The sequence below is a fragment of the Ilyonectria robusta genome (genome assembly GCF_021365365.1).
Source record: "Ilyonectria robusta strain PMI_751 chromosome Unknown BGZ61scaffold_5, whole genome shotgun sequence".
In the NCBI taxonomy this organism is placed as follows: Eukaryota; Fungi; Ascomycota; class Sordariomycetes; order Hypocreales; family Nectriaceae; genus Ilyonectria; species Ilyonectria robusta.
The window spans coordinates 1,613,614-1,626,975 of NW_025764439.1; the positions used below are offsets into that span (position 1 = coordinate 1,613,614).

The 13,362-nt window shown below is 54.0% G+C and overlaps 4 protein-coding genes across 4 annotated transcripts; 1 reads left to right on the forward strand and 3 right to left on the reverse strand.

The window, feature by feature from the left end:
• The first annotated feature begins 519 nt into the window (after positions 1 to 519).
• On the forward strand, positions 520 to 2,397 carry BGZ61DRAFT_446873 (uncharacterized protein). Its single transcript, XM_046245252.1, has one exon. It carries the CDS (start codon positions 648 to 650, stop codon positions 1,935 to 1,937), a length of 1,290 nt encoding a protein of 429 aa, XP_046107739.1. The 5' UTR covers positions 520 to 647; the 3' UTR covers positions 1,938 to 2,397.
• Positions 2,398 to 2,782: 385 nt separating this feature from the next.
• BGZ61DRAFT_569410 (uncharacterized protein) lies at positions 2,783 to 3,742 on the reverse strand (the record flags this gene model as incomplete). Its single annotated transcript, XM_046256028.1, has 1 exon — positions 2,783 to 3,742. One exon carries the CDS (start codon positions 3,740 to 3,742, stop codon positions 2,783 to 2,785), a length of 960 nt encoding a protein of 319 aa, XP_046107740.1.
• A 2,293-nt stretch (positions 3,743 to 6,035) lies between these two features.
• On the reverse strand, positions 6,036 to 7,328 carry BGZ61DRAFT_475288 (kinetochore Sim4 complex subunit FTA2-domain-containing protein; the record flags this gene model as incomplete). The annotated part of the gene is made up of 2 exons (XM_046248673.1): positions 6,036 to 7,088; positions 7,143 to 7,328. The coding sequence occupies 2 exons, from the start codon at positions 7,326 to 7,328 to the stop codon at positions 6,036 to 6,038; spliced, it is 1,239 nt and encodes a 412-aa protein (XP_046107741.1).
• Positions 7,329 to 8,830: 1,502 nt separating this feature from the next.
• On the reverse strand, positions 8,831 to 10,939 carry BGZ61DRAFT_346323 (uncharacterized protein; the record flags this gene model as incomplete). The annotated part of the gene is made up of 1 exon (XM_046239863.1): positions 8,831 to 10,939. A coding segment is annotated over one exon (2,109 nt), but the record flags the coding sequence as incomplete, so codon positions are not given.
• Positions 10,940 to 13,362: the final 2,423 nt, after the last annotated feature.

Here is a 13,362-nt window from a genome sequence, read left to right on the forward strand (position 1 = left end):
TGGTTAGTCAGATGGCAAACGTTGATCTTCGTTGTCTGCCTACCCTAAACCACAAACGGGTTGGAGAACCTCGGAGATCTTCAATGGCCAAGGGTCGTTTCTTTTTTTTACCCCCTTTTGCTCCGTGTGTTGTGTTAGTGCTAAAGCTATCGCCTTGTTGTTTCATCAGCCCCGCTGAAGTTGACGACTAGGGGGTGGCTTGTAGGACCAGGACCAAGCATTTACAGTTCGAGGAGTTTTAGGCCCACCAAGTTGACAGGCTCTCCTCATCAAGATGAGAAGATCATCTGGAGCGTGGCTCTTGGCGTATGCCGAAATGGGACAAAGCCCACATGATGCCCATCACTGCCCAGAGCCTAGTCCCCGACAGCACACGTACATTAGCCAATATGTTGAGGCTCTCGGTCCCCAGAGTCGTTGGCCCGTGTCGTATTAGGATCGTCTACACGGCAGCCTGCTGTCACTAGCCTCACAGGGTTGGCTATGTATGAGCCCCATGTACTTCATACTGATGTACCTCAGCCTGAGCCCAAACCGGGCTGTGTTACTTGGTTGTGTATAAGTTGCCTTCTCTCGCCTCTATCGTTTGGGCTCCCTCCTCATCTCGTCAATCCATGAAGTGAGGATCTTAACACTCTCTCTGTACAATGTTCTCAAAAAGATCCCATTCTCCGGCCTCCCATGCTCGGTGGTCATATCTACAATGTGTCCCAAAACGATGCATCCGCATCGTCATCCTCTGCCTTCTTATGACCTTGCTTCTCGCCCCCTCTCTACTCAAGCAACAATACGTCCACCATGCACCATTCGAAGCACCAAACTCCGGGCTTGTCCTTCATGGCAAAGTCGTACACGATGCCCCTACTACACTATATCCGTTGGAGCCCTTCCCTGAGTCGCCGATGATGCTACCTTCGAGCGACGGTGACCACAGCAATCAGTCACATCCTTGGCTAGCGGCAGTGATGTGCGCCGCGGAAGATGTTGAACGCCGGATGATGATAAGATCGACCTGGATGAAAGTCTACCGAGATTTGCCTTTTGACAAGCGCTTCGTCGTGTCCAGCCCGGGACCTCGATGGACTGAGATTGTTGCCATGGAAAACCGGACTTTTGGCGACATGATCGTGCTGGACCACCTCCGAGAAGACGATGTGACAGCCAACACGATCAAGACGCTCGAGTTTTACAAGTGGCTAGTGCATCACGGAAAGAAATACGAGTTCGTCTCCAAGATGGACACCGATCTGTGGCTGAACGCGCGTGGGTTCTGGGACAAATTCCTGGCGCCGCGGATGTCCAATGAGGTCGGACGTTATACGGCAACGGTCAAGCGGACAGTCATTGGAGAGTTGTTCTACTCCCGCGCCTGGGACCTTGTCTTCCCCCACGGCGCCATGTACACGGTAACGTGGGACATGGTGGAGTTGCTGGCGTCGCTGCAAAGCAGGTTCTGCGTCGTGACAGGCGAGGACATGGCGGTGGCGACGCTGATGCTCAAGGGCCGAGAGCAAGCCAACTTTGTCAATTTTAGAGGCACCGAGAAGTTCGACTATGACGACATGGACTCGCGCGGGGACGGGAGAGCGTGGGCGCGGGAGACGACGCACCCTAATTCAACGCGTCATGCTATTGCCGGCCGCGACGCCATTGCAGTTCACCAACTAAAAGAGAAGCGGCTGTGGTTCAAGGTGGCCGAGTGCTTCGACGAGCGTGGCGTCAAGCCGACTCCGCCCTTCAGCGGGTTGGAAGCGACGCCGGCCTGGACGCTGCGCTGGTCCGACTTTCTGCACTCGATGGGGCTGACAAGGCGGTACAAATCCCGGGTCGACAGGATACCCGACTTTGTCTGGAGTTTCGAGGAGGATAGCTGGATATGCGACGGGATCTGGAACCTCGGCAAGTGGAGGGATGGTTTCGTAGACGAAGTGCAATAATGAAGTGTAAACACACCCGCCATGTGTCTCCGTTTGTGACGTCCGCCTGGTACTCGGGCGCCAAGTACCTGCTCGCGTGCCTCTTTTGCGTCTTTGTGCCTTGGCACAAACAACCGCCTAATAATAACAACTTGCTCAAACAGAGGCAGATTAATTTCATGCTAGGTTGCCGTCGTCGCAGGCTTCGGGACGAAGCTGCAATTGGTTCAAAACCGGCTTATTAGCGGCCGTGGCTGAGGCTCAGCTGTCTGAGAGCCCAGGGGTGGCATGCCGCTTTCCAGACTGCGATTCGAATCGTCGAGAGAATCGTATCAGATCCGCTTGGTTGATGCAGCGAAAGCACAGGTCTCCCGTAGGAGGTACCGCATTATCCCGACATAGTGCCCCGGAATACGAGCCGACTAATGATATGGCGGGAGAGTTACGTGATGCGCCGCACGGGGGTTTATAGTCGGAGGGAAGGACTTACGCGTCCGCAGTGGCGCTCATAAATCCGGAACTCGGATCGGCATCCCAGTCGCGAATGTGGAGTACACCTAAACGTTAGTACAAGACCAATTGTCCAGCAAGAAGGGAGGATCCGTGAAACGGAAGCAGGTTCCTGTAATATGCTGCTTTGTGGGAGAGCAGCGCAGCCAAGGGATACAGATGTCATCTTTAGTCATTTGGAATATTGTCAATATGTAGCGCGTCCCTGTGAGGGCTCGGGTATAAAAGAAAGACGTTGGTATTGCTATCCAGTAAAGTATACCCGCCCATGTCAAGAAATTGCAGGAAACCCGGCTGGTGTCGCGTTCAGGCCGACTACTCCATGTATCTCCTCCCCTTTTCAAGATACCCTCCCTCTACCCTTCAACTCCATCTTCATCCCCAGAGTCGGTAGAGTTCTCGATAGAGCTGCCGACAGACCAGAAATCCTTCGAGTCTGGTAGATCCTCTAAAAGATTTCGTTGGTGGTCCAAGTAGGGGAACTCTGGGGAGCCCAGAGAGCTCAGAGGGGCCATTTCCCCCTTTGGCAAAATGATACGGTTTTTCGGGTCGGACATTGCCAACATGCCCATCCACCAGAGGGCGAGATCGGTCGTGAGGGCATTCACGGTGTGCTTTGACCATTTAATCGGCATGATCATTACCTCCAACTCCGTGGCACCTGTTTCTTTGGTAAAGCAACAAGCTACGAGCTCCTCATCGGTCTGAATATACCCATACCGAGTATTAGAGAGCTTGCATAAATTGGCGAGGTGACGCAACGGCGCTATGCTTCGCACGGTGTTGTTCTCACGCTCGATTGCGCTCCCGCACCAAGTGTTGCTTGTCTTGCTGATGCCAACGACGAGAGTTTCGTCCGATATATCATCAAGCCAGATGATGTGGTCAACTCTGGCCCTCTTCGACGTGTTCGGAAGGCGAGCTCGGGTTGGCTCGGCCACAGACGAATACTCATGGCGAAGTTGAGTGCCATCATGAAGCTGGAGGTAAGACTTGGCAAAGCCAAGGCAGGGTTTCATCATCTCGTAGTTCCAAGACATCATGTGTTTGGCCTCCTCTTCAGTATCGATTGTAACTCCATCAAAGTGCTGGTGTGGACGGGGACAGATGAGCTGGTCGTTTGGTACTTGAAAGTCAAGCACCTTTCCGTACATGTTGTTGAGAGTGTCAAGGTCGAATTCATTCCATAACTGCACAGAATTGTTCAGGTTTGGCCAGAGACCGTACGGTTTGTTTCGTGAAGGCGGCGCAGTGCAGGGGATCACCGGCTTTTGGCGCGTCAAGACCCCACGGAGAGAAGTGAGAGGCTGTTCCATGGTGTTGATGTAGTCATTTAGTTCCAGCTTCTGGGGCAAAGATCCAGACTTATAGCCAGGCCTCCACGATTCATAGGCCTCAGGTTTGCCGCAGGCAACACTGCACGGAGCAAACACCCGACGTCACAAAACATGAGTTCCACACCCACGCCCACTCATACAAACACAGAAGTCAAGCCTGGGTGTTGGCCTAGTCGAGACGACGCAACTGATCATCGCTACGCCATGTTGTGGTAGTATGTTTTAATTGCGCTCTTAGAGGGAAACCCGGAGATAGAAAAAGAGACAGAATGGGAGGGGGAGAGAGGGAAGTAGTAAAAGCTAGCAACGACACTGAGAGGCATGAATAATTATCAATGGGATTCGCTCCGGATCACCTTTGCTTTCACCATACTATCCTGTAATTCCTGCTCTCCCCTCTCCCACCTACTTTACAACTCCTGGTTTACATGTCGGCTTACATGTATAGAGGACCTAAATTTACTAAGCCGAATACCATCGGCGTCTGCTGTAGAGCAAAACACTGGCCCGCTTCTATCACTAGGGCGCCTGTCCTTGAAACTGACCAACTATTGAAGAGTCACAAATAACTCACTCCGGGTGGCGGCACGTGGGTCCGTCCCGAAATGAAATACATCAGACCAGGGTAGTGAAGTCGTACAGAGCTATGCTCACCGACATTGATCCAAGGCTGTGGTATCTCTGTTACGATGCGGCGCATAGCTTCACCGAGTGGCACGCTGTTGAAAGCGGACAAGGGGTATGATGCCTGATGGTGACAGTGTGCCTCATGAGTTGCATACAAGTTTCAGAGACATCAAAGGTCATTCCTAATTGGAGCTTTCCACACCAGCTTTTTGAAGCTGCTGTTCTGGGGTTGTTGCTGTTGGTTTGCTTTGTTTTGCTGTTGGCTTGCTTTGTTTTGCTGTTGGCTTGCTTTGTTTTGCTTTGGCTTGCTTTGTTTTGCTTTGGCTTGCTGTTGAGCATCTATCCGCAACTATCGCGAAGCCACCGTGCTAACTTACTGTTGGCTTTCCTATGGCTTACTGCAGCGGCGTTGTTGGCTACGAGTCCTGACCTCTGCTACATGCTTGCAGTTATCAGGCGCTGTAAGAAGCCTGCGGAAGTAGCCGTGGCCGGCATCAACTTCGTACCTGACGGCTGTTCCATATGAGCATGCTGTTACTATACGTTTCATCGACAGTCTTGTAGCTGCATGCGTTGAAAGTGCTAAACCCTGGGCCTCACAGCCATGATGGCTAAGGGCCGAGTTAGTGTCACCCACGCGTGGGTTACAGGCGTCTCGTTCTGCAAATAAGCGGCGCATGTGGAGCTGCATTGTCATTCATCGTTGCGTCTAGAGCATCTATGCTTCTTGTCTCGCGGTAGAGTTCTGTGGGGAGGTCGACTGTCTAGCCGCAACAGCCAGTGGTTTTCTCTGCTTTTCTTCCGAATCGCCATTTGAAGCCATAATAGCCCCTGAAGCTGTCGTTTTCGTTGATGGCGAAGATGGCTCACGGACTGTCGATGCTGACTCTATGATAGAGGCCCCTACTGAATGCAGTGTCTGCTCAATGGCTGGCTTCCAACAAGACGCGCCTTACTATAGGATTAAGTGCTACGATTGAGGGGCCAGCTGTGCGCGACCCCAGGCACGGGGCCGCGTACGAATAAGCCGGAGTTCAACAAAGCAGAGATCAGCGGGAATGAGTTGAAGGCATCGACTCTCAGGCTGGATTTTGCTAATGAATTCACTCTGCATATTTTTACTCGCTGTGAAAGACCTCTGTTAAGTCCCTTGACTGAGTGGATGGCAAACCTAATACCACCATGATTCCCAGTACTTCACATGCTATGAGCCTCATAAAAGTGTATGGTTAATCATGTCAAACAGTGTTTCAAGATGCAGTGCCATATGCGTGAGCCATCATTGAGCAAAATCTCTCGCGCCAAACCCAGAGAAACATGAGTACGCAACACCTTGGCTGTGGGTAGTTACGTCCCATGTGGCATGGAACCAAAGGTCTGACGATAAGTTCTCCTCATCCAAAAGAACCAAAATACTTTCAACCAACGGCACTAGGCGTAGTACTAAATATGTGTGTCTATTGCTTGTAAATAATGCATGGCTTTGATCTATCGATGATGTATAATAAAGCTAAAGCTCCCAAATAAATCACGATGCTCCCACAAATAAAGATGACATTGAGTAAAGATAAAATACAATCCACAACCAACGAATGTGTTATTCTATTATGTTTGACATGCCTCCCGCACAGCCACTAACAAACAGCTAAGTACTGTACGGCGGCCCATCCTGCTTCCGTGGAAACATAAAACCGTCCTTGAAGTCCCAGTGGAGTCTGAAGTAGAAATCGAATTTCGCCTCTTCAGCTTTCTTTGAATCACCGGAAAAGTACCACCTGGGTGGGCAGGCATTGAGCCGGCGGCGGGTCTTCCGAATCACTCCTGCGGGTGTTCCGCATTTGCTGCCCTTTGCCTTTCGACCAGATTGTCGCCCATCCATTTCTCCCATTGAAGCGGAAGCCTTCCAGTCGTACAGTCTTGGGTCAACGTACGAGTAAGCACGCTGTCGAGATGGTAGGCTTCTCAGATCGTAGGAGTCTTTGAAACTCGACCTGTGAGGTAATGCTTGGACGGAGATTGTGTCTTTCCGGTTCTTGGCGTCCTTATTCCGGTACTTGGCGTACTTATTCCAAGAAATAACCATTTCGTCGAAATCCAAGTAGTCGTTTCTGCAGATGTTGAAAGCTTCAAACTCAAGGTCGGCTATCATCTCAGGTGTAAGATGCGGGTTCAGCTCTGTGTTCGAGAGATAATGCGGGACAGTGAAGGCTAGGCTGAAGTCGACCCACTTGTTGTTGACCATCTGCCGAATTCCAGGATCGAGATTAAAGATGCCGAGCTGCTGAAGTAGAGACATTTCTCGCATAATCTTGCGCGCACCCCTCGTCTGCAAAACCTCCATACCTTGACCGAACTCCTTGACTATGCCCCGGATGGGTGGGGGCTTAGCGTTCTTGTCCTGAAAACACGAGCGCATGTCTTCCTCGTCAACAGATTCCGAGCTTCCGTTGAACAAAATGTCATAGGGGTTGCTCGCTTTCCAAAACTGTCTCATGGCATGCTCGTGCTCCTCATCGAGGAGTAAGTAGCCGAAGCACTCGACTGCCAAGTCGTCGTATCCTGCTTCTTGGAGACGACCAAAGGCACGGCATTCGCAATTGAACGGCTCAGAGTACTGGTAGGCAAACGTCATCGCCTCATGATTTTCGTGGTGGTCGAAGTAAGGAGATCTCCATTCATTGTGGCAGATGAATCTGAACTGCGCCCGGGTTAGTTCGAAGCGTTTAACCACTCATATGTTGATCGTGCTTACAAGTTTCAATGCATAGATCGTCCCCATGATTTTAACCTTGAAGACGTACGAATGCAAGCCTTTTCCGAGGAACTCGAGGAATTCGATTTGCTGGGGACCCTGGAAGTCGAACGGCTTCAGCTTGGGTCCATCGCAAAGGGGGAGTGGCACCAAATCGGCGGGAGAGTCCGGCAAAACTGGATACATTTCAAAGCTGAGGCAATGAATGAGAGAGATGGACGAGATGTGGAGAGATGTGGAGAGATGATGAGAGAGACTCTCTTTGAATGGGGAAATGGCAGGAAAAAGAAGTGGGAGGAGTGTGGCGGGTCTCTTTTATAGTGGGAGGGAGGAAAGGAAGTAGGAGCGCGACTGTTCCATTTTAAAGGAACAAAGACTTCCAAAGCGACAAGGCTCATGATGAGGAGGTAGGGTAGTTTTTTGCCGAATGTTGGCAGCGGCATCCCGCAAGTATGATGTATGCTCACACGATGCTTGATGATTGTTGTTTGAATGTTTGATCATTGTTGCTTGAATGTTTGATCATTGTTGTTTGAATGCCTGGCGAATGTTCTGAATCAGCAAGATGCAGGGGGGAGCGAGCCAATAGGGCTACGGGTACTTGCCTTCTCTTTGTGGGTAGTCTATTCGTATGAGTTTCAATTGCACTCGCTGCTCAGTTCCGAACAAGGGAAATTCCTCGCGACGATATTAAGATCATGCTCTAGCTGAGCTTCCTTTATTTAGCTGCCGCAAGGTTCGGCGGTTCCGAGCAACAAAGACGTAAAACGTTCTGGGGCCCGAAATATCATCAAGTTCAACCAGTCCTTTTTCGTCAAACTACGGACGCATTGTACATTTCGTATGTCAGACTCGAAACTATTGCCATCCAGTATATTAAGGGCAAAGGCATACTGCGTATGCTACACAATATAATACAACCAAACTCCATTCTTCCACTCCACGCCAAGCCACGTACTCCATCGTCCTCCTAACTCCTTCACCGGAGATGCCCTGAAGCAAGGCGCCATCTGGCCTTCATCTCCAAGCTCGGTCCCAAAGACGGCCAGCAATCACCCATCGTCTTCCAGAGTCTGTGGGAGCGAGAGATGGTCGGCCGTGGCTCATAGTGGCCCAAGGGTGTGTGATAGATGTTCGATGCAGACGCCATGTCCCTATGCTTCATCGATCGGATATGTTGATGCGGGTGTCGCAAATAGTTCTGACAGGGCTCTGACATTTATCTCGTGGATTTGTCTTCGGAAAGAAAACAAGGTACATTAGGGATGGACGTGATCGAGGCCGCATCGTTGTAATGTTCCCATGACGGAGCCGGCGAGAAAAAGGGTCCAAAAGCAAAAGACCTTCTAGATGCAAACTGGGTCTATGGAATGCCTCCGTTTCAGTATACACATCCATATCGAAACTCGGTAGAAAAGCCGATAAACCATTAATGCGGAGGGCAAATCATGCCGTAAACGATGTCCATGCTATGCAGAGGTGCACAAATGATCAACAAAATTGTAACAGGATAAAAGTCGTATCAAACAAATTCTTTCGGTTTGTCCAGGAATAGGCTCGCCCAGGAAGTTAACACTCGGCATACGGCCGAGCAAGATCCAGGCGGTAGGCTGTTGTTGGGTATGTATGTATGTACGTGGACATCTGCGTGATATCAATAAAAAGGGTAATCCAGATCATTCCAGTTCCTAGACACGGCTGTGGCCGGCGCTGGTGCGGCTGCGTTCGTCTTCTTCTTCAATGACGTCGCTCAGCCTCGTTGGGTGATGATGGCGGGGAACTGTCTCCCAGCCGGGGGCGCCGTAGCCGGATCCCGAGTAGTCCTGGGGATCTGAATAAGCGCCAGTCCATTGACTGCCGCCGGCGGACGTCGAGGGAGACTCCTGCTTGCCGCTAGGCGGGTTTGTTGTGGCGGGTGTCTCATAGTCTTCTGCCCCGGTATCAGAACCCGCATATGTGGAGGGTGCTGCAGCGAAGGGGATCTTGTTTCCTTGGGCATCCAACACGAAATTCCCATTCGCGTCAATCATGTACTCACCTTCGCTGTAACCACCCTCCGAACCAGCTGTGGCGTAACGGCTGTTGCCCTGCTGAGCAGGGGCAGACTGCTGACGTTGATACGCATCGCCAGCGCCAGGTGTTGTCGAGGGAGGAGGACCTTGTGGAGATGCTGTCGGCTCAGGTGGGTAGCCCTGGCCGTACTCGGCTTGGTAAGTGCCCTGTCCTCGGGTGCTGGCGTGTCGACTGGGACCTCCCTGGGTCATTGGAACAACCTGGACACCGCCAACAATGGTGGGCTGTCCAGATTGCAGGGAAAGGGTCCTATCGCGCTCCTCCTGCTCTCGCCGTCCCAGCTCTTCCCACGCTCTGCGCGCCTCCTCTTTAGATATAGAGAGCTCCTTGCGCATCTCCGAGAGCTGCTTCTGGGCCTTCGAAGTTCCTCGTTCATTCTCGACTGCCTCTCGAATGGCTTCAGCTCGTCCTCGTCTCTCTTGATCCAGGGCGGCGTCAAGCATGGCATTGACTTCTTGAGCACGTTCCAGCTCAGATCTCGTCTCGAAGAACCATCGCTGGAATTTGCGTTCTGAGCTCGCGCGAAGTCGCTGCAACTCGACGACAGCATGGAAGAGGTTCGCGCCGGCGGCGGAGAGATCGGTCACCTGGCGGGCAAGTTGTTGATTCAGAGGATCTCGGTTGACTTCATCCTTATTCTGCTCTAGTTTGCGGATCCAGTAGCTGGTGAGACCCTCCCAGTGGGCGGACAGTGTCTCCCATCGTTCAAATGCGTGGGGGAACGAGTTGCGAGGCTTTGAGCCGCCGGCAGTGCCTTGAGCTGCAGGCTCGCCCGTCTGTCCGCCGAAATTAGGTTGTGTCGTGGGTGCGGTAGAAGTGAAGGCCTGAGGCTGCTGAGTGGTGGCGGCAGTCCGGGATGGGCGCCGAGGAGGCACTTGTGAGGTGGTGGAGGCTCGGGGTCGGCCTGTGGTGGTTTCGGGAGCGACATGTGTCTGTCGCTGGGGTTCGGTAGGCTCGCGGGAGTCAACGGCGGGGTGTTGTCCGCCAGCAACGGCAGCAGTTCGACGCTCGTTCTGTCTTCGTGCTTCTTCCAGCAAGCCAGCCTCCTTTTCAGCTCTGTTGCGCTCCTGTCTCTCAGCCTCGGCTCGCTGTCTCGCCTCTCGGGCCGCGCGCTCCTGCATGATCATCCTCGGGCCCCTGATGCCAGAGGGTGAGCTTGAAGGAGCTGGGGCGGCTGTGGGACGGAAGGGCGCGGGAACGGAGTTGCCATTGGATGTAGGCGGGATACCGCTAGCTGCCATGAGTTCGGCCATGCTTGCTGATTCCTCGACAAGATCTGGAGTAAAGGGATTCGGGTTGCGCAGCGCCTCCTCGAGGGCAAAGAGGATGGCGCTGTGGGTGTGCTTGGAGATGCGGACCACGGGATGTGGTTCGGGACGGTTCGTAGGTCGGGAAGAAGATGGTCGAGGTGGAGATTGAGGGTGCTGCGAAGACACTTCGTCGGGATCGTCGATGAGGTCCTGAGACAGGCGTCGGCGGCGGCGAGGTATCTGACGATGTGCCGAGTGAAGTGGGATTAGGCCCAAGACAGTGGGGTGCTCGGGCTGGTGCTCGGGCTGCTCCTCGACAGGCGCGGGGATGGCCTTGGGCGCAAATCCAACCGAGGCGGCCGCAAGGTGAACCTGAGGGAGCTTTGGGCTCGCGGAGGCCTCAAACTTGGGAGTTCGACGGAGACTTCGGGTCTGCGAGGACGGAGTGGAGAGTCGCTCGACGGGATCCGGCGTCTGGGGAGGCAGCGGTCCGGGCTGCTGGCGTTGCTGGGGGAGGGACGTGGACTCGTAGCGGTCGTGACGGTCGTTAGGGGGGGATAAGGGGCGTGGGGCGGACACGACTGCGGCGCGGGGAGGAGGAGGGTTTGTAGGTGAGGTTGACAAGGTGAAGGATCACCAGCGGGCGCTGGTGGTGTTGGGCGAAGTGGTGTGTGGGGGTGAGCTGTCGTTGGTGTGTGGTTGTGGTGTTTCGGCCGGTACAAGTCAAGCTGGTGAATTGGTCTTGGTGGAGCGACCAACTCACACTCGACGCGACTCTGGTGAGTTGGGGAAAAATGGACTGACTGGAATTCTCGCAGTCGAATGCTCGAGGGTGAGAGGGAGAGTGCACAAAACGGAACCCAAGGGGAAGGACTGGCGGCAATCGTGGAAGTGTAGGTCCCCCGGTGGTGAAGTCGAAATGCTGGTGGCAGGGAAAAGTTGGAAAAATGGGGGAGGCTGGTTCCGCCAGCGCCCGGCGAGCGCCAGTGAGCGTCAGCGGGCCAGCGCACTCAGACCGCACTCAGACCACAGGCCGCAACGGAACCCAGTGAATCCCGGCTCTCAACCAACCGGACGGACTGGACGAGGGCCGTTTGATGCACAATTCCTTTTTGTCGATTCTGGACGCCGGCTGTCCACAGCTGTCCAATTGCTCCGCGCCGTCCTCAATGGTTGCATACAGCGAGTGCAAGGCTAGGCGCGTGTAGCGAAGCCCACTCCCGAGCTATGCTATCTCCCCGGCGGAAACCACCGAGGATCGGAACCAAAAGGGACGGGCTTGAGTTCCTTGGGCTGGCTGAGCTGAGGGTCCCTCGCTCGTCTGCCTCTTTCTCCGGTCGACTTTGGTGGCCGCTGGCTTTGGGTTGGATAGATGAATGGACAGATGGACTGATGGATGGATGGACTGATGAATAGGTGGGCGGATGGACACTGCTGCCCAACGACAACGGCGACTGATAGGCGTCTGGTGACGAAAGCCTGTATGCGCGTGCCCGCGTATGTATCCCTCGTCCTCGATGGACAAGCCTCGATCGGCGAGTCGGTTCGGACGCTGGCGCAACACAATGGCCGGGTTTGCGACTCGGTCATGCGCGCCTTGAAGCTGCAGACGGGTAATGGCGCGATCAGGACAATGGCGACAAAACGACCACCATGCTCGCGGCCTGATGGCGCAGCTATAACTCTTAAGACCCGCGTCGAGTTATCACCATTTGCGCGCGCGTCGTCAAGCTTGCGGGCGGGGATGTAGGAGTAGAGAAGAAGCTTCGACGTCCAAAGGGGCACACATCCACGCGCGCGAAACCCACAGACCGCAGACGCCAACACACACGCCTGCCTCGACGGGACGGGCGATCGGTTTGATGACTGATGGGATGGGATGGGATGGGTTGCAGGGAAGGCAAGGGACTAGACCATCTGTGCAGGCACAAGCAGGCGAGCTCGATGTATAATGCTCCGTACCTACATACAGGAGTGCTTCAACCAGGGCCGAGGCCAGGGCAGAACACCACCTCCTCCAGCACAGGGATCCATGACGAGGTGGGCATTAATTAGCTCCATCTCGGCCAGCAGACAGGTCACAGACAGGCCGCGGCCGATTTGGCCTTTCCTCGACGGTCGTGGTACGAAACGCCTCCACTGATGAGCCCGTGGTCTCGGTATCTCTCTGTTGCTCGCCATCGCTGGCTCTCTGGCCTGGCACCCTTCACATGATCGACAGGGACCGGAGCCAGGTTTGCACCTATTTCTCTCCATTCCCACCTGTCCCATCTTTGATTGCTTCTTCTTCTTCTTTCCATCCCGTACTATCATTACATTGCCCCTCCCGTACACAAACAACTTCCATCCCGCCACGGCACGAGAAGACACAAACGACGGCGGCCTCAACAATGCCTTTGCGATTGGGCCCGGCCGAAACGATCTAATTACGACCCGTGGGGGGCTTGTCTCGGGACGAGAGCCTGGCGTTTGGCCCGTCCTCCACTGATCACAGTAATGCCGATACAGCCCCAAACATACATAGCACAATCTTGGTGCTTCATAAACGCTGCCCGAGCCTTTACTGCGAACAGCCAAAGCGCATAATCTCGCCGTTGGCGTTGTGCTCCCGCGAAACGGCCCCTCGGCCTGCACCGACCACAGTCGTCACACGAGCTCCCGCGTGGGCAGGCTGCGGCCCCGACTCGCTCTCCCGCTCGCCGTCGACGTCGAATCACCACATTATGCTGTGACTGAAGCTTTGTCCCTCAAACGCAACAGCGTCCCGCGTCTCCCCGTCTTGATTAATTACCCCTCCCCCTTGTCTAGTAAGGTTAGCCGTGGACGGGAACGTGGTACGAAGGCTACGATGACCAGGGATACAGGACAGGGTCGGCCACACCAGCTGGACGAGGCGG

Excerpts from the sequence above, each read along its gene's own strand:
- BGZ61DRAFT_446873 (XM_046245252.1), top strand. The coding sequence starts at position 648 with ATGTTCTCAAAAAGATCCCATTCTCCGGCCTCCCATGCTCGGTGGTCA.